The sequence below is a fragment of the Pristis pectinata genome, chromosome 10 (genome assembly GCF_009764475.1).
Source record: "Pristis pectinata isolate sPriPec2 chromosome 10, sPriPec2.1.pri, whole genome shotgun sequence".
NCBI classification, from domain to species: Eukaryota; Metazoa; Chordata; class Chondrichthyes; order Rhinopristiformes; family Pristidae; genus Pristis; species Pristis pectinata.
Genome location: NC_067414.1, coordinates 41674631 through 41697436, shown reverse-complemented (window position 1 = coordinate 41697436; position 22806 = coordinate 41674631). Strand labels below are relative to the sequence as shown.

The following is a 22806-nucleotide window of genomic DNA, read 5'->3' as shown; positions in this document are numbered from 1 at the left end:
AAACACCTTACTAAAATCTATGTAGACAACATTCACAGCTCTACCTTCTTCAATCACCCTCATCAAAAAAACTCAATCAAGTTAGTAAGGCACGACTTGCCCTGCACAAAGTGATGCTGACTGTCCCTAATTAGGCTATGGTTTTCCAAATGCTCATAAATCCTATCCCTAAGTCCCCTCTCCGGTAACTTTCCTACCACTGATGAGACTCACTGGTCTATAGTTACGAGGATTATCCCTGTTTCCCTTCTTGAATAATGGAACAACATTAGTTACTCGCCAGTCCTATGGTACCTCGCCTGTGGCTAGAGAGGACACAAAGATGTTAGTCAAGGCCCCAGCAATCTCATCTCTTGCCTCTCAATAACATGGGGTATATCCCATCAGGCCCTGGGGACTTATCCACCTTAATTTTCTTTAAGAAACCTGACACTACCTCCTCCTTTATCTCGAAATGCCCTAGCATATTAGCATGCTCCACACTGATCTCCCTATCCTCCATCTCCTTCTCCTTGGTAAATGCTGATGCAAAGTACTCATTAAGTACCTCACCCGCCTCCTTGCTTCCAAGCACATGTTCCCTCCTTTATCCTTGAGTGGTCCTACCCTCTCCCTATTTATCCTCTTGACCTATGTATAGAATGCCTTGGGATTCTCTTTAATCTTACTTGCCAAGGACTTTTCATGGCCCCTCCTGGCTTTCCTAATTCCCTTCTTGAGTTCCTTTCTGGCTTCTTTATAATCCTCATGTGCCCTGTTTGATCCTAGATTCCTAAGTTTTACATACTTTTCCTTTTATTTTTTTTCTTGACTAAATTCACCACCTCTCTCAACATCCAAGGTTCTTTTACCCTGCCATACTTGTCCTTCCTTCTTACTGGAACATACCTGTCCTGTACTCTGTGCGTCTGATCTTTAAACACCCTTCAAATGTCAGATGTGGACTTGCCCAAAAACAGCTGTTCCCAATTAATTCTCCCTAGTTCCTGCCTAATGCTCCTGTAATTTGCCCTGCTCCAATTTAACATTCTCCTGCAAGGTCCATACTTATCCTTATCTAAAGCTAGCTTAAAACTTAAGGAGTCGTGGTCACTGTTCCCTAACTGTTCTCCCACTGAAAGGTCCATCAGCTGGCCAGGTTTGTTACCCAGTGCCAGGTCCAGTATGGCCCTTCCTCTCATTGGACTATCAACATATTGATTTAAGAAACCCTCCTGGATGCACCTAACAAATTCTGCCCCGTCTGAACCTCTTACTCTGAGGTCCCAGTCTATATTAGGGAAGTTGAAGTCCCCCATGACAACAACCCTATTAGTTTTGCACCTTTCCTTTAATCTGCCTGCATATCTGTTCCTCAGTGTCCCAGCAGCTATGGGGGTGAGGTGGGGGGTTGTAGTCTAATCCCATCAGAGTGATTGCACCTTTCCTTATTGTTGAGTTCTTCCCACATAGTCAGTGGATGAGCCCTCCATTATGCCCCCTCTGATTGCAGCTGTGATATTGTACCTGACTAGTGGTGCAACTCCCCACCCCCCCCCCCCCTTCCTTTTTTAACCTCCGTCTATCTTTTCTAAAACATCAAAACCCTGGAACATTGTGCCATTCCTGTCCCTCTCTCAACCAAGTCTCTGAAGTCTCTGTTATAGCCCCAACATTTCCATGTACTGATCCATGCTCTTAAGTTCATCACCCTTACCCATAATACTCCTAGCATTCAAATAGACATTTCAAACTGTCCGTCCTATCATGCCTATTACTTTGCTCCTGCCTGTTTTTATTGTCCCTGACATCTACCTTCCTCTCAATCCCTCCATTTTCTGACCTAGTGCTCTGGTTCTCATCCCACTCCAAAACTAGTGTAAACCCTCCTGAGTAGCACTAGCAAACCTCTCAGCTAGAATATTGGTTCCCTTTCAGTTAAGGTACAACCCGTCCTCCATGTACAGGTCACCCCTGCTCCAGAAGAGGTTTCAATGATCCAAGAACTTGAAACCCTGCCCCCTGCACCAGTACCTCAGTCACTCATTCATCTGTTCTAGCATCCTATTCCTGCCCTGACTAGCACGTGGCACTGGGAGTAATCGAGAGATTGCTACCTTGGAGGTCCTGCTCTTCAGCCACTTTCCTAACTCCCAATACTCACTTCGCAGGACCTCTTCCCCTTTTTCTACCTATGTCATTGGTGCCAACATGCATCATGACTTCTGGTTGCCCACCCTCCCGTTTGAGAATATTCTGCAGTCACTCAGACATCCTTGACCCTAGCACCTGGGAGGCAACATACCATCCTGGTGCCTTTTTCGTGGCCACAGAATCTCCTGTCTGTCCCCCTATCAAGTGTCCTATCACTATTGCTCTGCCTGACTTCACCCTTCCCTGCTGAACCGCAGAGCTGGCCACAGTGCCACTGACCTAGCTGCTGCTGTTGTACCCTGATAGGTCATTTCCCCAAGCAGTGTACAAGGGGGTATACTTGTTGCTGAGGAGTATGGCCCCAGGGAAACACTGCACTGACTGCTTATTTCTCCTGGTGGTCATCCATTTATATGAAGCCTGTGCCCTGGGTGTGACCACCTCGGTAAAAGTCTCATCTATGAGGTTTTCCACTTCCTGGATGGTCCTGAGTACATCCAACTCCAGCTCCATTTCTGTAATCTGGTCAGTCAGGAGCTGCAGCTAGGTGCACTTCCTGCAGAGGTAGTCATCAGGGAGACTGAGGTTCCCTGACATCCCACATCTTACAAGAGGAGCATTCCACTGCCCTAACTACCATCCTGCCTACACTGAATCAAGGACTAAGGATTTACAGACAACAAAATAAAGACCTTGCCTGTTCTTACCTGTACCACTTTTTTTTTAAAGAGCTGCTCACACTCCCCAACCTAGGTCACTTAGCTTCTTCAGCCAAAACCTCCCCCCTCCCCCAATAGCTGCTCTGCTTAACACTAGCTTCTTTTTATTAGCTGCTGCTGATTAGCTAGTTAACCAATTATTACTAACAATATGCAAGTGTGCCTCTTTAAGGGTCCTGCTCACTGAAAATGAACACTAAACACAGAGACTCGCCTCTTTTGAAAAATCCTGCCTCATTCCAAGTCCCAGTTCCCGCTCACTGAAAATGAACCTTTCTCAATAAGAAAATGTAGAGCATATGGATTGTTCACAAACCTGGTAGGGCAGATAACCGGACAAGCAACTGCCCTGTTGAAACGTTTGCAATGACGTTCTCTGCCAAATGCATGAGTTGCAATTGCTACGGTGCCTGCACATGGTCTGCATTGGAGAAAACGTTCTCCTCCACTCAGACCGGTGAGAAGGATCTGATGCTTAGTTTTACCGTAGCTGCTCTGAAGACTCCAGGCTAGGGCGGCATGCAGGAGAAAGAAGAGCATGAGACCTGCTTGTGTGATAGTTAAGTTCAAGACAGAATCTGCTATAAATCCTGCCAAGATATTTATACCACCATTGGTGCCTTTTGTGCACACATGAAAAAGAGACACCAAATCTGGGTGGTAAAAGCTACTTGTACAAAATGTGGAAAGACTGGTGAGTTCCACCCAATAGTGTGTCAACATGCTAAATGCAAAGGGCCCAAGGGGCAAGAGAAGTCCAGTGATTGTTTGTGTGAGATCTGTGAAGAGTCCTTTAAGACCAAAAGCGGACTAAGCCAGCACGGGAGACATCGCCATGCTGCGCTTAAGAATATTAAAAGATCTAAAGAGATCCTAACTAAGAAGAAATCAGGGAGGAAGGAAATATGGACAGATGAAGTGGTGCTCTTGCTGGAACTGGAAAAAAGATTTGAAGGGATGATAAATATTAACGTTGAAATTACTAAGACACTGAAAACAAATAAACTTCTGATAAGCAAAGAGCGCTACAGAAAAATTTGGCCACCAGTCAGGTGCAGGGAGGAAGCACTGATCTAGTAGGTACAAACTTAAATCCAACTGAGGAAGATCAAATTACTGATTCACCAATGCGAATAAAACCGAAGAGGAGTACTCTCATGGAAGGAAACCCGGCTGACCGTAATATCAATGAAGACCTGGAGCAAGCAGAAAACCTGATAAGAGACAAAGAATAAAAACAACTTTGCCTCTGGTGTTGAGTTGTTGGAAAATATCTCTCAACAATTGGTGAAACGGTACGGAAAAGATAGGGGAGAAAGCATGACAAATATAAACAGCCAAAAAGTCGCCGTGTAAGCCCCGCCCTTAACATCGACAATAGAAAGAGGACTGCTTGAGAAAAGGCCGAATATATGTCAACACAAATAATAGTTGGAAAATATTGGCCAGACAATTGATGGGAGAGCCTGCACAGCAAGACTATATTCTTGATAAAGGGGAAGTCTATATGAATGCTTCCTGGAGAACAACAGAGTGGACCTTTGTAAACTTGAGGGTTATGCTGGAAATGTAGAAACTGAAGAACTCCTTGAAGATTGAATTAGAAGAGATTAAAGAAGCTTTGATTGGTATTGAGGAGGAGAGTGCATGAGGACCAGACAGTATTAAGAAGAGCGACTGGAGAGGTTGATGGAGGCTAACAACACCTTATTGCCACGGCTCTTCTCTCTTTGGCTCAGATCTGGTACCATTCCCGAACGGTTGAAAAAAAAAATAGCCATACAGTGCTAATTCCAAAAAGGGATGACCGAGAGCAGTTGAAGAACTTGGATAACTGGAGACCAATTACTATTGGTCCCATGCTCCTGAGACTGTTCACTAAGATCATGGCTAAATGCCTCGGTGAATCCGTTAAGATTAACCCCAGACAGAAGGGATTCCTGCTTAATACACCCGAGTGCAATGAAAATATTACCATCTTGAAGAATATCATTAAAGGGTCCAAGAGATGCCAAAAAGACCTGGCAGTTCTGTTTGTAGACCTGGACAAGGTTTTTGACTCAGTAGGCCATAAATTGATTATGAAGGCCTTGTAGAGAATGGGGTTGCCTAAGAATTTTATTGACCTCATAATAGATCTATACAATAATCTACTACTGTAGAGGTTGGTAGAGAAAAAACTGAACCTATCAACATCGAAAGAGGTGTGAAACAAGGTGATCCCCTTTCCCCCATTCTTTCTAATATAGCCATGGACCCACTTATCTGTACACTGGAGAGCAGAGGAAATGGAGTCCAGTTTGAATCAGAGGAAGGAGTAATCAGATGCACTGCGCTGGCCTTTGCTGCTGATATACCCATTCTAAGTGGCTGCCATGAAGGAATGGTTCACAATACTAGCATCTTAATGACCTTTTGTAAAGGTACTGGACTGGAGGTCAACGTAACGAAAACTAAGGGTTTTCACATCTGCCAAAGAAAGACATACCTATACAACACTGACAAGGAATGAGTCTTTGGTAAATAAAGTATCAAATTTATTTATTCCACCAGGAGAGATTGAAAAATACTTGGAGTGTGAATTGATCCATGGTGTGGGATCTCCATGGAGGAATGGAAGATGAAGCTCCAAGGATAGTTTGATAGACTAGTGAGAGCAAGGCTCAAACCAATACAGAAGATCGAAATCCTAAAGAGACGTAAGGTGCTGCGAGTTTATTTCCATCTTTATATTGACTAAGGCTTCTCAGAATTGGACCATCTTATTGAAAAGATGGTGAAAGGAATACTCAATCTTTCTTTCCACCACCCCCCGCCTGCCCGGATACCACCAATGGGATATTATATGCACTAATCAAGATGGTTTAAGCTTGCCAAAGTTGGAAGTTTAAATTCCTGCGGCAATTATAAGGAAAAGACAATGTCTTGAGTTATCTGACGATTTTGTGATCAAATCTTCCTTTTGCTATGGCTGGGGAGAATAATATCAAGGCTATCGAAAGACTGAAATACACAGAAATTCAAGAATATTGAGAATTCTCAAAGCAACAATGTAAGATTGATTCCATCAACTGTGCCTCCAGCAGACCTTCATGAGGAGCTTGAAGGTGAAGTTAGACACGCAGATGGTAGAAGATTGAAACCTCAATGGATACATTAACTGGAGAGCACAGGAGTTTGATAAATGGGCTGGCCTTGCTAGTCAAGGTGCAGGTATTAAAGCATTTAAGGATGATGGGATATCCAACTCTTGGGTTACACCTCATCAGCATTGGAAAGGCCATCAGGTGATCAATGCCCTCCTGCTTAAATGCAGGCAATATCCTACCAGATGTGCACGTAGTCCATGAAGACCAGATGCTGTTTAAAACCTGCGGAAGGTGTAAGGTCACCAATGACACACTGGCGCACATTTGCAGACAGTACTTGAGTGTTAGGAATGCCTGAATTAAAAGGCACAATAAGATTGCAAACAATTTGAAAATTAAGGTGAATCAATACGGTTGGGCATCATGTTGAACCGCATTTAATAGCTGAGGATAGTTTGCTGTGGAAACTTAATTTGATTTTTGTTAAGGACAAAGCTGCTGTTGTTGATGTTACCATCAGGTATGAAGACAAAAGTCAAGCAAGTAAGAAGGCTTGGAAAGAAAAGCAGCAGAAATATCAACACATAAAACAAGTTAAAGAACTGATGGAGGTGGAGACCATGGACTTCTATGGTTTTGTAATCAGTGCAAGAGGTCTATGGACTAAAGACAATAATAATCTTTTTTCATTTATAGCACGGTAACAGGCCCTTTGGCCCAGCGATTCCGTGCTGCCCATTTTAAACCCAAATTAACCTACCCATATGTCTTTGGAATGTGGGAGGAAACCCACACAGACACAGGAGAACATACAACCTCCTTACAGACTGTGACGGGAATCAAACCCCAATCGCTGGCGCTGTAATAGCGTTGCGCTAACCACTACGCTACCGTGCCACCCCAAAATAAGCTACTTAAAGGCCTTAAATTGCATAATACTAAGACCTTTGAGAATATCTGCAGTTTGACAATGAGATTAACAATTGATATGATGCAGATATTTATGGACTTTTAATGTGTTTGTAATTTGTCGTATAATGTGAACAGTTTGGATGTAAATGTTATTTATTAAAGTGCACTATATACACAGTGCAGTCCATCGTGCCCTAAATAAGAGTTTTAGTATTTGAAAGCTGACATTCCTGAGAGCCCACATCTTGAGCTGAAAGTATCTTGGCCCATTAATCTCATGCTACTGCTGACATCGACAGCCACATAGTTAGAAAACTAGTTTCTAGAAAACTAGCCAATTAGAAAATAATCTCTTTCAAATGACTAGAAATATTACACTTGAGAATAAGTTTCTACTTAAAGGTGAATTCCATACATTTATGCTTAAATTGCAAGTCTCTTGTGCCAGAAATGCCTTTTGGGAAATCAGGTGCAGAGGACAGTGAACTTTGCACAATTTGCTACCTTTTTCAAAAAAAAAGTTAATGGATGAAAAATTCCAGTGGTTTGGCTTAATTCCTAATTTGCCACCTTGGCTGAATATTAAATGCTGACATTGCAAATTCAAAATTATCCATTTATTTGCACTTATGAAAAATTTAGTATATGGTCTGGTTATTTTTTGATGTATTATAGAAAATGAACAACAGAAATCTGTACCTGAAGAAATGGAAATGTTGTTCATCAACTGTGATGGCAGATTGGAGATGGAAAAATTCCTTGGAACAATTTCTTAAAGTATGTGCATAATGAGCTGCCACTTGGCTTAAATTGGAAACTTAAGTTAGAAACTTATATTATGGATAAATAGGACTGAATTGGGTAGCCATTAATCTAATTGGACCATAGAAATTGTCACAATCCAAATCTGAAATTTGAATCCTATAAACAGAAATCGTTAGAATGCTGGTATACAACTGATAGTTTGCAATAAAAAAAAACCTTCCTAGCTTCCCCTCTGCCTTTGTTTATGGATCCCTCACGTGCATCTCCTCCATCTCCTGCATATCTGTTCTCACTACTCCCCGATGGGACAGAGAGTTCCCTTGTCCTTGCCTTTCACTCCACTAGTCCCCACATTCAGCATATCATCCTTTGCCATTTCTGCCAGCTCCAATAGGATCTCACCACCAGTCATATCTTCCCCTCTTGTTTCCCACCCCTCCCCCTTGCTGTCTGCAGGTACCAATTTCTCTGTGACTTCCTGGTTTGCTCATTCCATCCCCTGGCAATTTACCCTGTAACCATAGGAGGTGCAACACTTGTTCTTTCACCAGCATCCATGGACCCAAATAGCCCTTCCAGATGAGGTGGAAGTTCACATGCACCACCTCCAATCTGGTCAAATGCCCTCACCTAGTTTCATCTGTCCATCATCTCCCTCCCTCTGCCACACCTTTCCCTTCTTTCCCCCCCCCCCCCCCCCCCCCCACTGGTTCCACCTATCACCTGCCAGCCTCTGTCTCTCCCCTCCATCTCACTTCTATATCTTCCCTCTACGCTCTAGGTCCTGATGCAAGAAACATCTGATGTCTGAAACAGCGACCATCCCTTTGTCTTCCCAGATGCTACTTGATCCACTGAGTTCTTCAGTTTTTTTTCATCTTTTAGAGTGAATGAGGGGCCTAAAAATGTTAGGATTAGGGGAAAAAAGTTAGTATTGGAGAAATTAATGGTACTGAAAGGCAGTAAATCCCTGGGACCTTGATAACCTACAATCCAAGGTTTTGAAGGGCGTGGCTGTGGAAATAACATGGATGCTCCAGTCGTCATCTTCTGGAATTCTGTAAGTTGTTGAATGTCTCCCATACATTGGAAGATGTTAAATGTAACTCCATTATATAAGAAAGGAAGGAGAGAGGAAACAGGAACTGTAGACCCATTAGCCTTACATCATCAGTAAGAAAGATGTTGGAATCTATTATTAATAACTGGTAACAAGGCACTTAAATAATAGGAGTAGGCAGTGATAATATAGATTTATAAAAGATTGTAACTGCCAAAGTAGATGAAGACAATCTGAGAGTTTGGGCATTACGTGAAACATCTGGAAGACAAAGGTCCTCCAACAATTAACAATGCTGTCTGATTTTTAAAAAGGTTCACATCTCATGTCTTGGGAGGCCCCTCTTGATGAAGGCAGCCATCAATGATGACATTTGCCATCACCTTCAGTGCACTAGCACTGCTTTCCATTGATTGAGGAAAAGGAAATTTGAAGATCAAGACTTCGGACCTGGCATAAAACTCATGGTGCAATGTGCAGCAGTGATCCCTTCCCTCCTAGGGATCTCAAGGCACTGAAAACATCACCAGTGCCACTGGTGGAAAATGCCACAAAATTCACTGGAACGATAAGTGAACCAACATCAATGTCCACTCCCACATTTTCTATATTATAGAGGTGAATTGGTCCATCAAGTCTATGCCAGTACACAGAGCAATCCCACTGCATCACTATTTTTCCCTGTAACCTGTTTTTTTTCTCCTACATTTCCTCTGTGCCCCCACCACTTTCCAGATTCTAGAACCCACCTACAATAGGGACAATTGCAGTTGGGCTATATTAGCTGTGCCACTGTGCTGCTCAGGCCAACACCCCAGCATTAAGGTCCTAGTTACACTTAATTGGCTCTATGGGGTGAGTCACATTGTGTGCATGCCTATCACAAAACTCCTGAAAGAGACACTCCCATCTGAGGTGTCACAGGAAGACATTACTATGTGGACAGAGGAAGAGAGTTATGGATGTCCAAAGTTTTCTTGAAAAAATGCATCATCCCTATTAACTAGGAAATACCTGGACCGTGACAGCTGAAACCATTCAAAGCAGAAAAGGGCCAGATAGGGTGCCACTGAGTACCTCGTCCATACATTGGGAATGCACAGAAGCCCTGCATGAATGCTAGGAGTGCACTACCTCACAAACCACCTACTTTCTTGCACCTCCTGCCTCCTCTGGGAAAGAGTGCTGTTTCCACTTCAGTGTCATCACAGAACATAGTCATCATAAAACCTGCAAAGCAGTAGTGAAAGCAATTCTCTTAGAGATTCTCTCTTCTCCCCCCCCCCCCTCCCATTAGGCAAAAGATGCAAAAGCCTGAAAGCACGTACCATCAGGCTCAAGGACAGCTATTATCCTACTGTTATAAGACTATGGAACTGACCTCTAGTACGATCAGTTGGACTCTTAACCTCACAATATACCTCATTATGACCTTGCACCTTATTTGTCTGCCTGTACTACACTTTCTCTGTAACTGTAACACTTTATTCTGCATTCTGTTATTGCTTTCCCTTGAACTACCTCAAGGCACTGTTGTAATGAAATGATCTGTATGGATGGGATGCAGAACAAAGTTTTGCCACTATACCTCAGTACATGTGACAAATATAAACCAATTTACCAATTCATCCTCAATCCCAAGAGACTGTCAAAGGAGGAGATTGAAACAATTGCAAATATTGAATCCTATGTCTTTTTGAGTTTAGCTGTGCATTAACAACCCAGTCTCATTCAAGGCGCAAACTTTCCTAACAAAGTTTCTAAGTTGGCAGTGTTAAAGTGGTAGTTGTCCCACATTGAGGAGGTTTGCCCTTGAGGTGTAGGGGTGGGATTGTGAGTCCAGCCACTACACACCTCCCATTAGCTGAACAAATATAATGCCTTATGGAGCTGGACTCCCAGGATGGGGAATGCAGTGTTCTGGGAAAACCCAGCTAAAAATAAATGCACTAATTTTTGATTTGGCTCACCTTGGGAGCATTCAAGTTGGTTGAAGACAACACATTTCAACCAACTTTACCTAAGGTGAGGTAAAGTAAATTGATTTGATAAGTAATACTGGAGCAGGCCTTCTACCTTCAAGTGAGATCTGCTCCGATGCTTGACAAAGATGTGATTAACCAAACTGCATAATTACAATGGAATTTCACAACAGTAATGCCAGTTGTGCATTGTAAGCTATTTGGTATTATTGTACATGCCCAATTAGCCTCCAGCATGCATAAGTCACATCCACAGAGAGCCACACTACAGTGTGCTTTGTGCCCATGGATTTTCTTTTAATAAAATCTGTTGCATAATGCATGAAAATATACACCAGACTTTCTATGGTAAATTAGGTTCATGGGTTATCTGAGGTCTATTAAGGTGGCCTGCAACACAATCCAAGGAGGTGTTGAACATTACATCTTTTTTCTATACAGCCCTTGCTGTGAATTATTGCATTATATATTTATCTTGATGGAATCAATGTCTTCCAGGGGCTATTGTCTGACTATTGAGATGAATAAACTCAAACTGAACTTCATGAAAGTCACTGAGATTCATTACTGATTTTTTGGGGAAAACAACTTTGTTGTAAATTTGTCATTTGTCACACTTGAAATGGATGAAAGAGTGGTGTAACAGTTAGTGCTGCTGCCTCTAAGATCCAGGAACCTGGGTTTGATCCTGACTGTGGGTGCTTTCAGTGTGGAGTTTGCACATTCTTGCTGTGACCATGTGGCTTTTTGCCAGGTGCTGTGGTTTCCTAATCTTCAAAAGACATGCTGGTTACTGTAAACTACCCCTTTAAGAGGCAAAAGAATCAGTGGAGTGTTGGTGAGCATGAGAGAGAGAGTGTGGCTTGCAGGGCTACAGGGAAATGAGGAGTGATAGAATGGGAATGATGGGTTTGTCCTTTGGGGGAGTTGCATGGGCCCTGTGGGATCTTTCTTTGTAAATAATTGAAATTATCTTGAACAACTGGTGAGACTACAGAACAATATCTAGTGACAAATTCAATTACCTTCAGTTTTGTCTGATAACTATGAATGCAGGTAAATGGAAGATGGAAGGAAGTTAATCTCTTATTTATCTTAATGGATTTCAACTCGGTAGTAGTTTCTTAAATAAGAGAATCTACATTTACACATATTGCACTTTTATGGAAAATTAGAACTTCGTTTTCTTATTACTGTGAAAAAAACTCGTTTAAAAAAAAAAGAACTTGTTGATTCTCGTATCCTTGCCTCTAATTTTTTTTAACACCATTAATGTATCTGTGCTGTATTACTCTATGACTCTAAGTACGTACATCAGCCTTGCACTTTAATGTTAACTTAGCCGATGCCTTGGTTATGATCTCTGATGTAGTGCATTCCTGTTAAGGTTTTAGGACTTTTCATTTGTGTAAGATTTTTTTAAAATGAGTTATTCTGCTAAACCAAATTAAAGAATAGTACTGGCTAGAATAAATCTTCCTTGGCAGATTATAAGGACCTCAGAAATTATATTTGGCTGTGAGTAATGATCTTACACAGGTCTCTCACTGATTCTTGCATCTCTCTTCCTGCTGCTGTTAGCACAGTTTAACTTGACTTAAATGAGGCTGAATGCAAATAAATTAATGTAACTTCAAGCAGTAAATTTCAGTGTGAGACAGCTTTTTTTGTATCGCCCCATGAAAAACACTGGAATTTCTTATTTTTATTTATGGTTAGTCTGTTTCTTAAAACCATCACCCCATCCCAGCTTTCCTCCTTACCACCATGAAACAGCTGACCACTCCTGACTAACTTGCCAATGGAAACCACTGGTATTTTAATGTCTAACCATTGATGGTTGAAAGGGTATTTTAGTAGAGGTGGCAACCTAACTGTGCCCAATCCTGTCTTCCTCTGTTACGTGGAGTAAAATTAATTTTTTGTGACATGTATTTTTCTTTTCCAGGGTTGTTGAAGATGATTTGGTTGGAAGTGGGATTTGGGGAGCTGATGCCACAATGAAGACATACACACATGGAGTACCAGTCATATTTTTCATAAATTTCTTCTCCCTATTGGCACATACTACAAATGAAAAACCTGGTGGCAGCATCCACTTTATGAATGGGAATTATGATGGTCACCCCATGCTGTACTTCAGTAAAGGAGATGTGGAGGATCTGCGGCTCAAGGCAAAAAGTACTCACCGGCACATTGCGAACAGTATTTGGGATGCAGTACAGATCATGCTATCAAATCCAAAGGAATACCTACCTCCCTGGGACCCTAAACATTTTAGCGCTCGATGGAATGAAATCTATGGCAACAACCTGGGCGTACTATCCATGTTCTGTGTATTGTTTCCAGAAAGAACAGATGCTGTGGAGTTTGCCATGGACTACATGGCGAGGATGGCATCTCAGCCTAGTTGGTAGATTTTTGTTTTGAATTTTTTTTGAAGCATGTGTTTGTGTGTTTTATGGAGTGGTTTATGGGTCTAAAATTAAGCTCTGGTAGCACTTTGATCTATTACCGTACACTCCCCAATTTTATTATGAACATAAGAAATCAGAATTGTCAAAACGGGTAATAATTTTGAATTGACAACAGCTTATTTCTTATTCACATACTTTACATTTTAAACAATTTGCTATTCTTAGCCAAAGCATCAACCCTCAAGGTGCTGACATCTTTTCTGGCTTGTGTAAGTTTGCTAAATTCTTACAACTCAAAGCTTGATCTGCTTACCACTGCTGCAGATAACCAGAGAAAAATTGTAGATGCATTTTAAAAATTGTTTTTAATCCATTTGCTTTCATATACTGGTTTATGTAAAAATTGAACACGAATGATTTTAAATGGACAAAAGCACCCATTAAGTAGGTAATGGGTTGGAGGAAAACTTGAGTACTACGAACAGGGACATATTAAATGACTGCCAGAGGTGGGAGGTCATGTGATGAAATCTCCCAGGAACATATCCAATGCTTGCCAGAGACCAAGTCAGGACATTAAGTTAACTCGCCTATTCTTCAAATAATGGTATCCATGTGAACAGGCAAGGAAGGCCATATTTCATTATTGCATCAGCAAGTCTTCAACTCTGACAGTGTTGAACTTGCCCAGTATTTCATTTGAAATTATGGATTTCTGATTAAGTATCAGCCTGACCCTTTTAGTTTTATTATTGCTGGCACTCACTGATCTTGATGTTATGTGTCAGGGTGAATTATTCGTAGTGTACCAGGATTCACTTGGGAGGAAGAGAAAGCTTTGGGGTACCATAGTTGCTGGCTGTTGTAAAGCAATCCTGACTCATGCCATTTCATTAGAGTATAAAATATAATAAAAGGAAGGTCAAAAGGTACAGCCTACCTCTAACATTTGAAAGCTTGTTTTATTTTTGGATGTTTTCATGAGAGCAGAGATCTGATTTAATTGGTTACAGTAAATGAGGTATCAAAGACCAGAATAGAATTTGGAAGAATTACTGCAGGAGACTAGGTTTGAAATAATAAACTGGAATTATCAGGACACAAGGGCACTGGCTGATGGGGCAAAATTAATTTAGAAAGTTCTTGTGGAATTAACCTGTCTAGAAAACCCTGGAGCCATTCAAGTGCATGATGAATGCTATGATGGAGGATTTCTTCATTTTGTTCTGGAAGAGGATATGAGCCCAATTAACTTGCATATCAATCTATTTCAGGAGTTTCCAAGCCTTGGTGTGGAATTGTCAGTCGAGATCATTTGGCCAATTATTGGTACATAATTAATCAGTGTCAGGTTATTGTTAATATTGTTGAAATGTAAGTCCAGGAATTAGGATGGGACATTGAACTCCTGATGAAGGGTCTCAACCTAAAACGTCAACATTGTCATTTCCCTCTACACATGTTGCCTGACCTGCTGAGGTCCTCCAGCATTTTTTACTCCAGATTCCGGCTATCCCTTGCATCGCCATTAATCTCTTCATTTTATTCAGGATTTCTGTGGTTTGATATTTCCACCTAAAAGCTAGATCATAATTTAGATCTGAGCTTATCAATAAAAGAACACATTCCAACCTTGTAAATATAGAAACAGGCAGCATTCTACATTTACAAGAACAAACTTACTTTCAATTCATTTGCAGGATATGGGCATTGCTGACAAGACCAGCATTTTGTTGTCCATTACAATAAAAAAAATTCTAGATTCTAGAAATCTAAAATGAACAGAAAATGCTGGAAATACTCTGCAGGTCAGTGGGAAGAGAAAGAGAGTTAACATTTCGGGTCAAAGATCCTTCATTGGAACTGGAGAGCCAGGTAGCCCTGAGCTGTGTGTCAGCTATTGTTTTATTGTCCACTCCAGATTCTGGACGTCCAAGCTAATAAATTCTGGAATTTTCTTCGCAGGTCATATATTTGTGGAGACAGAAAGGTTAAGGTTTTGGCTTATTAACTGGTGGAGACTAGAACTTTCAGCAATGCATCTTTACATTTAAGACTTGGAATCGGATCGGGTGTTGCTTGTTTGTTTTTGTATTGCATGCTGTTTTCTTCTTGGACAGTCAGGTGGCCATGAACAGTGTGTTAATTTTTGTGAAGAGAGGGGGAAAAAAATTAAAGCCTTGTTTCATGTCCTTTTTCCCTCGTAGAGAGCCATGTGTAGAAAAAAAATTGTCCCAGTCAGAAACTGTTGGATGAATCTTCTGTCCCTTTTCAAGAAATAGTTCTCATCCCACTATATCAACTGCCAAGTTTTGTCTCAACAGTGAATATGAGTGTGAAGGGGTGCCCTGTAATGTTAAATCATTAAATGCAATAATGAACATAACTAAAGCCATTGCCAAATCTACACCCATGCAACACTTGCATTACTTGATTTTACTTCTAATTACTTCACTCTCTATTCCACATCATGTGCAGGTTTTGATTTCCTTACGAACAGAGAGCAAATGAATGTCTGATTCATTTAGAGCGTGCTCTGATCAAAATTTGCCAATATGCATGCTACAATTATTTTGAGCATTCTTTCATGAAAATACCAATACATATGACCTTATTGTTATCCAGGAACCTGCTTTGAGGTTGAGTGGATGAGCAGGACTGCATTGTCCCATAATTGATATCTTTGCATATGAAGAAATGCAGTTAATAGCAGAGTAGCCAAAAGTGCAACTTGGAAGTATCAACAACTGCAATGAGGGAGGAGGGTAGTGAGAAATGAAAAGTTAAGCAATGTCCAATAAATGATTTATTCTGATTATTTAAAATTTGCAGTTTCCGTAAAAAAAAATGGCTGTCAATGCAATTTTTATTTTCAGGTTCATAATGCAACAGTAATGAAAATTACACTGAAGGGTATCATTGCATGACTTGCATTTAACATCTTCTGATGATAATGCCCATTCTGGCCCCCAACACAAATAAATGCAATTTTTCAAGGAAGACATTGTGGTGGAAGTTTGTTCGCAGTTTCATGTACCACATATTCAATGTATTGCCTTTATATATGTTGTCTTCCCCATCCAGTACTTTAATTGAAGTTTGGAAGTGAAGGACAAATGCAAATGTCGTTACGTAATACATTTTTCATATGCAGCCAAAGGCATATTTCCACTCACTTTTCAAAACTCATTTGGCCTTTTTCAGAATGTAACAAAAGAGATAATTAGAAATGAAAGAATAAAATTTCAGATTAAGGCATGCTTAATGAATTCCAGGTTCTGTGATGCATTTAATTCAGTAATAAGTCAAAGCAGATTCTCATGTTTCTTTTTGGAATTCATAACTGAGTTCTAAAAATATAAACTAATACTTCCTTTTCTCATGTAAAGACAGATTAGAATTTCGTCTGGTTTGAAGCTTTTAACAGTGTTTGTCAATAGTAAAATCAATTAAAACTCTGGTTCTGTAATATGATACTGACGCAATTCAGCAGATATTGTTAAAGGAGAAGATAACAATGCCCTTGATTTTAGTCACTGAATCCACAGTCTGTTGCCTGACCAGTGCCATTGTGATCACTGAGAGGGCTCAGAACATTTTGGGGGATGGAACAGCCTAGATATTGTGGTCCACATGGAAATTGATGAACTAGGAAGGAAAATACTTAATTCCTTTCTGTAAGTTCCAGGAGCTAGGAAGATAATTAAAACTTATAGGTGATGATTTTAGGATTACCTTGCACTATTGAGTATCAGGATAATAAAATGGTATGTTGTGGAGGAATGAATAGTGCATGACAGAAGAGACAATTCTGGATAGGAGAGTGGTTGGGAGGGTGCTTATTCATATTGAGCAAGTTAATATGCTCTAGGATAGTTCAACAAGAGATCTTCCGTGAGAGTTTGAACTAAAATGGCAGGAGAGTGGACACAGATAAAGCAAAATGCAGACTGCTGTTTGAGATAAGTAGCACAGTATTACTGAATAGTTCAAAACTAGGAAGGATCTGGCACGGAGCAAATGCAGTCATTTTGATTTTTCATATAGGTATGTAAAGTATATGGAGTGTGGCAAATTAAGATCAGTGAGATGCAAGCACAAGATGTACACAGAAGTTTGAAACAGTAACAACAACAGAATCCTGGCTGAAAGAAGGGACGGTTTGGGAACGTAATTTTCCTTGATACATTGATAGAGAAAAGACGGAAGGAAACATGGTGAGAAAAAAGGGAGGTAGTATTCACCGTAGAACCTATAATAGGACTGGAGATTGATGATGATACAATGGAAGGACTAACAATAGGGTTTATTTAATTTTGAGTTGAGGAGCTATTGTTGTTGGGTGTATAGAATGAGCAAACAATAATGAGAAGGCAATAAGAATAAGGTGAGAAGAGCTCCAGAATAATAATGGACTTCAAAATTGAAAAGATCAAACTGAGAGGAATTAGTGAGATCTTTACAGCAAACTGATCAGAGTGTTTCCAGCCCAACAAGGAAGTAAGTGATGCTAGATCCAGTCCCGTGGCATGAAGTTGAGCAAAGAGAATGTTTCAGTGAGGAACCGTTGGGGAATAATGAACATCGTATACTCTGCATTATACTAATAGTCAGGGAAAAGGACAAAGTGTGATTTAGCATAAAAATAGTCAAAGAGAGATACAGCATGGAAACAGGCCCATCAGCCCACCAAGTCTGTGCCAACCATCAACCACTCATTTACACTAATCCCACATTAATACCTTGTTTTATTCTCCCCACATTGTCGTCAACTCCCCCTCAGATTTTACCGCTCATCAACACACTAGGGACAATTTACAGGACCACTTAACCCACTAACCTGCACTTCTTCGTGAGGTGGGAAGAAACTGAAGCTCACAAAGGAAACCCAAGCAGTCACAGGGAGAATGTTCAAACTCGACATAGCCAGAACCCAAGCACTGGAGGTGTTACAGAAGTCTGATAGGGGTGGACTGTAATCAAAATTGGTTGACAAAACAGTATTGGAACACAGGGAGACTTTCAAAGAGGAGATAGTTTCAAGTGCTATTTGGGCACATTCACGTGAGGAAACGAAAAGACATTAAAGCTAGATAATGATGGATGAATTCAAGACAGCAAAATACAGTAGTGAGCCAAACTGAATATAGAATATCAAATAGAGTAAGGGGAGCAAAGAGGGAGAGTAGGAAAAGATTAGAAGCTAACAAAGGAGTGCCCAGAAGTCTTATATAAACACAAGATTAGTAAAAGTGTAGTCAAAAATAGGTGGAACATACACAAATGCTGGAGGAACTCAGCAGGTCAGGCAGCATCTATGGATGGAAATAAACAGTCAACGTTTCGACTGTCTATTTCCCTCCATAGATGCTGCCTGACCTGCTGAGTTCTTTCAGCATTTTGTGTATGTTGCTCCAGATTCCAGCATCTGCAGAATCTCTTTTGTCTTCAAAAATAGGTGGGATATACAGTATTCTAGAGCAAAATTAGATATTCTTTTGGATGAAAAAGGTATGAATGTGATATTAAATATCATACATGTATGTTCTGTAGATCAAAAGACAGCCAATGTTGGAGTAAAGGAGAAATCACTAGCAATTTCAGATACAATGCAAGTAAATGAGAATATGTGGTTGACAGCACTAAAAGCAGAAAAGTTGCCCAGGTTACTGAGAAGAAATTGTGGATGGAGAAATTGTTACAGGACTAAACAACTAAAAATTTGTACCGTTGCTTAAATAAGGATAGAGAATGTAATCTCATCAACTACAGGACAGTCATTTAGAATGGAATGGAGAAGCATTTGGAAACAAAAATACAGGACAAAATTTTCAGCAGCAGTTACAGGGGGATTGGTAATCTGGCAGATACACTGCTTGATTAATAGTCATGGTCTGTACTTGGATGAAGTACATATAATTTCATTATTTGCAGGAAACTTAGAAAACTAATAAATAGTGTGGTAGATAGAAGCAAAATTCAGCTAAAAATAGACATTAAAATCAATGGGCATATGGAAAATTAAAATTTAGACAAAACTGGAGATGTTGGAAATCTAAAATAAAATCACACAATGCAAGAAACAAATCAGCAGGTCAAGCAGCATCTGTGGCAAATTAAATTTACCAAGGAATATGAAATGATTCAATCTGGTAAGAAGAATGAAGGGAGGCAATTTAATCTAAAGGTACAATTTAAAAGTGGACATAGGAACAGAGAAACAAAGTGGTGTGTGTATGTATGTGTATATATTATTTATATACACACACACATACACACACACAAATCTTTGAAGGTGGCAGGGAAAGTTGAGAAGGACATTTCTAATAATAGTGGAATAAAGTACAAGACCAAGGATATTCTATTAAGCCTTTATGCAGCTCTGGTTAGATCTCAAGGGGTGCACTGAGTTCCATTCTAGGCACTTTAAGTAAGTGAATCAAGGTCTTGGAGTGATTGCAGGGATAATTTGATAAAGTAGTCTGAGTTGAGAGACTGCATGAGGGACAGCCAGAGATGCTTTTCTTAAAGAAAAACACCATGATGCTCAACAGACCAGGCAGTATCAGTTCCTCCAGCATCATGGTGTTTTTCATCTAGATTCCAGCATCTGCAGGCCTTTATTTCTCTATCCTCTTTTTAAAGCAGATTTGATAGAAATGTTCCAAATCATTAAAAAGTTTCGACAGTATAAAGTTGAAAAAATGTTTCCATTTACAGAAAGGTCATTTAGCAGGACACCATTTTAAGATGCGAGACAAAAGAATCAGTAATAACATGAAGAGGGTTTTTCTTACACATCTTATTGTAATGCAGGATGCAAGCACTGCTTGAAAGGATAGTGAAAGCAAATTCAACTGCATTCTTAAAAAGAAAATAGAATATGTAAATGGAAAAACAATTACAAGACATTGGGTATTGGATAATTCCTTCCTTGCCCTTTAAGATTTGGACAACTAACAGTGGTAATTTGTTTGATAATTCATTTAATTTTTGATAACATTGGCCTTTATGTTCACCAGTAAAACAATAATCTAAAACAACCTAGCTAACTAGAGTTAGCTCAGATTCATAAAAGATTCAATAATATTTGTTCCTTATTTTCCTGGTCTTTCTTGGAGATGGACTTCAACCTCTGAAATTCAACATGCTATTCATTTCTGACAGAGCTCTGACCACAATAAACAACCCATGTATTGCTTAATGCTTAGTTCACTCCTTCCTGGGTTTGTTCAAACAATCTTGACCTTATATTTGTCTAAACTAACTTATATGGGGACTTGCTTTATACTAGTCTTTAATGGTCTACTCCTATGCTTTGTGAAGTATAGGATTATATTTGTTCACTGCAGAAATACTGAAGGTAAACTTTATTGCTTCTAATTTATCAAATGAAGTCTGACCCTTCCCAGATTTAAGGTTCAAAATATAATCTATATGGCCAGATAATTCCTCAATTTTTAACAGATATATACACCAATTGACAGTAATACATATGATATTTTGTTTAATACCAAAAAAGTCACTAATCTTAAAATTTTGCTTGATAATGCTCCTATAAATGCCTTAGGATGACTCACCTCTTTAAACATGTTATATAAAGTTGCTTCCATTGGTGCCCGAAATTGAATGTAATCCTTGCCTCATGCTTTATTGGTATTGGTATTGATTTATTATTACTTGGTATTATTATTTGGTATTACCTTGTACCGAGGTACAGTGAAAAGCTTGTCTTGCAAACCAATCATACAGGTCAATTCATTACACAGTGCAGTTACATTGAGTTAGTACAGAGTGCATTGAAGTAGTACAGGTAAAAATAATAACAGTACAGAGTAAAGTGTCACAGCTACAGAGAAAGTGCAGTGCAATAAGGTGCAAGGTCACAACAAGGTAGATCGTGAGGTCATAGTCAATCTCATTGTATAAGGGAACCATTCAATAGTCTTATCACAGTGGGGTAGAAGCTGTCCTTAAGTCTGGTGGTATGTACCCTCAGGCTCCTGTATCTTCTACCCGATGGAAGAGGAGAGAAGAGAGAATGTCCTGAGTGGGTGGGGTCTTTGATTATGCTGACTGCTTCACCAAGACGACGAGAGGTAAAGACAGAGTTCAAGGAGGGGAGGCTGGTGTCCGTGATGCGCTACAACTGTTCATCTCTTTCCTATGTTCACCAAAGGGAGTTTTCACACGAGTGAACTATTCCTTTTTTGGTACCCTCCACACTGCCTCATGATGTAAATTATCATCTGATCACTGTACCCCTGCTGGAATAAATGCTAGTATTTCTATAGCTTTTCATTCACAATTTTGGGCGGATTTTAAACCATGATTGAAATAATCCTGTTCATGTAATAATTGTCTCCAATGAATCAAATGTAAAAATATATTAATATTCTTACAATGACAAAAGAGCAAGACAGTAATAATAGTTAACTCTACTAAAGATCCCACACAAGTATGATTTACTAAGTAACTTTGTTGAATCATTCTATGATTCTGTTGATTTTCATTTTCTTTAATATTTTAAATAATTCAGCTAGATTACTAAGCAGCATTGGGCCTGCTGTAATTAAATACAGCTCATTGCCAAATGCTTTCTCTGGCATTATGTGCCAGTATTGTGCTTTCCAGTTAGTAAGGAGCTAATCTGCCATGACAGCATTAGCTAAAAGGGTTCCAATTGTGTGCAGTTGGCCATTCCAGAGGGAACTTCACAGGAGTTCAAAAACAAAAAAAACAGAAAACGTTGGGAATACTTAGCAAGTCAGATAATATCTGTGCGAAAAGAAGGAGAGTTAACATTTAAGGATGATGTTATTTCATCAGAATAGAAAAAGTGGAAAAATAAGTGTGTTTAACATTACAGAGAGGAGGGGTGAAGTGAACATGGGGAATGTCTGTGATAGACTTGAAACCAAGCTGGTATCAGTGATACAAGTTTGATGCTGTTAAGAGATGATCTGTATGAGGAGTGTAAATAGAGGGAGATGAATAAGGACAGTAAAAAATATGCTGGAAGTGTGTAATGCAGAACACAGCAGTTGCTGGAAATCTGGAGAAAAATGCTGGAAATGTGAAGCATCTGAAGAGAGAAAAACTGTTGGATGGCTTTTCATCAGAAATGACCTGTTCTGATAAAAACATGAAAAGTTAGTTATCTGTAATTGTTGGACTTAATGTTGAATCCTGAGGGCTGTAACATGGCTCAACAGAAGATGAAGTTTCTCAAATTTATATTAGGTTTTGTTTCCTCTCTGCAACTTAAAACATACTTTTTTCTGACATTTTGTGTTCTGATAAAAGATCATCAACTTGGAATGTTAACACTGTTCCTCCTCCTACAGATGTTGCCTGACCTACTGAGTGTTTCCAGCATTTTCTGGTTTAGTTTCAGAATTCCAGCATTTGAAGTATATTTGTTTCTCATCCACTGATATTTAGAAGTTCCCTTATAAACAAGTCCCAATATTTGAAGACTCATTGTGAATCCTAAATTTAGTGACGCATCTGTCACTCTGGTCCATCATTGGTCTGCAAGTGGGATTCCTCAGCAGTACAGTGGGGAATGGCCACTGAGATCTTATAGCAGTCAGATCTGCTGTGGGAGAAGAGAATCATTCCAATATGGATTTGTGGCCCAAAAGATGGGAAAAGAGATTTTAATTATTTACTTTGGGTTAAATTGTCTTTATCAATTTGTGTTTTAATGTGTTTTTAATTGATGTT

The 22806-nt window shown here is 39.8% G+C and overlaps 1 protein-coding gene across 2 annotated transcripts in view; it reads left to right on the top strand.

Annotated features, from left to right (window-relative positions):
• The window catches only part of dse (dermatan sulfate epimerase), a 92848-nt gene that overhangs the window by 27199 nt on the left and 42843 nt on the right, over window positions 1-22806 (top strand). Inside the window, exon 2 of one of the 2 annotated variants that reach the window (XM_052025141.1) lies at window positions 12609-13073. In XM_052025141.1, the coding sequence (XP_051881101.1) occupies window positions 12661-13073 (413 nt within the window). In that variant the 5' untranslated portion in view covers window positions 12609-12660. Of the gene's footprint in view, window positions 1-12608; window positions 13074-22806 lie in introns of those variants that run through there. The other variant, XM_052025142.1, reaches the window with a different exon arrangement.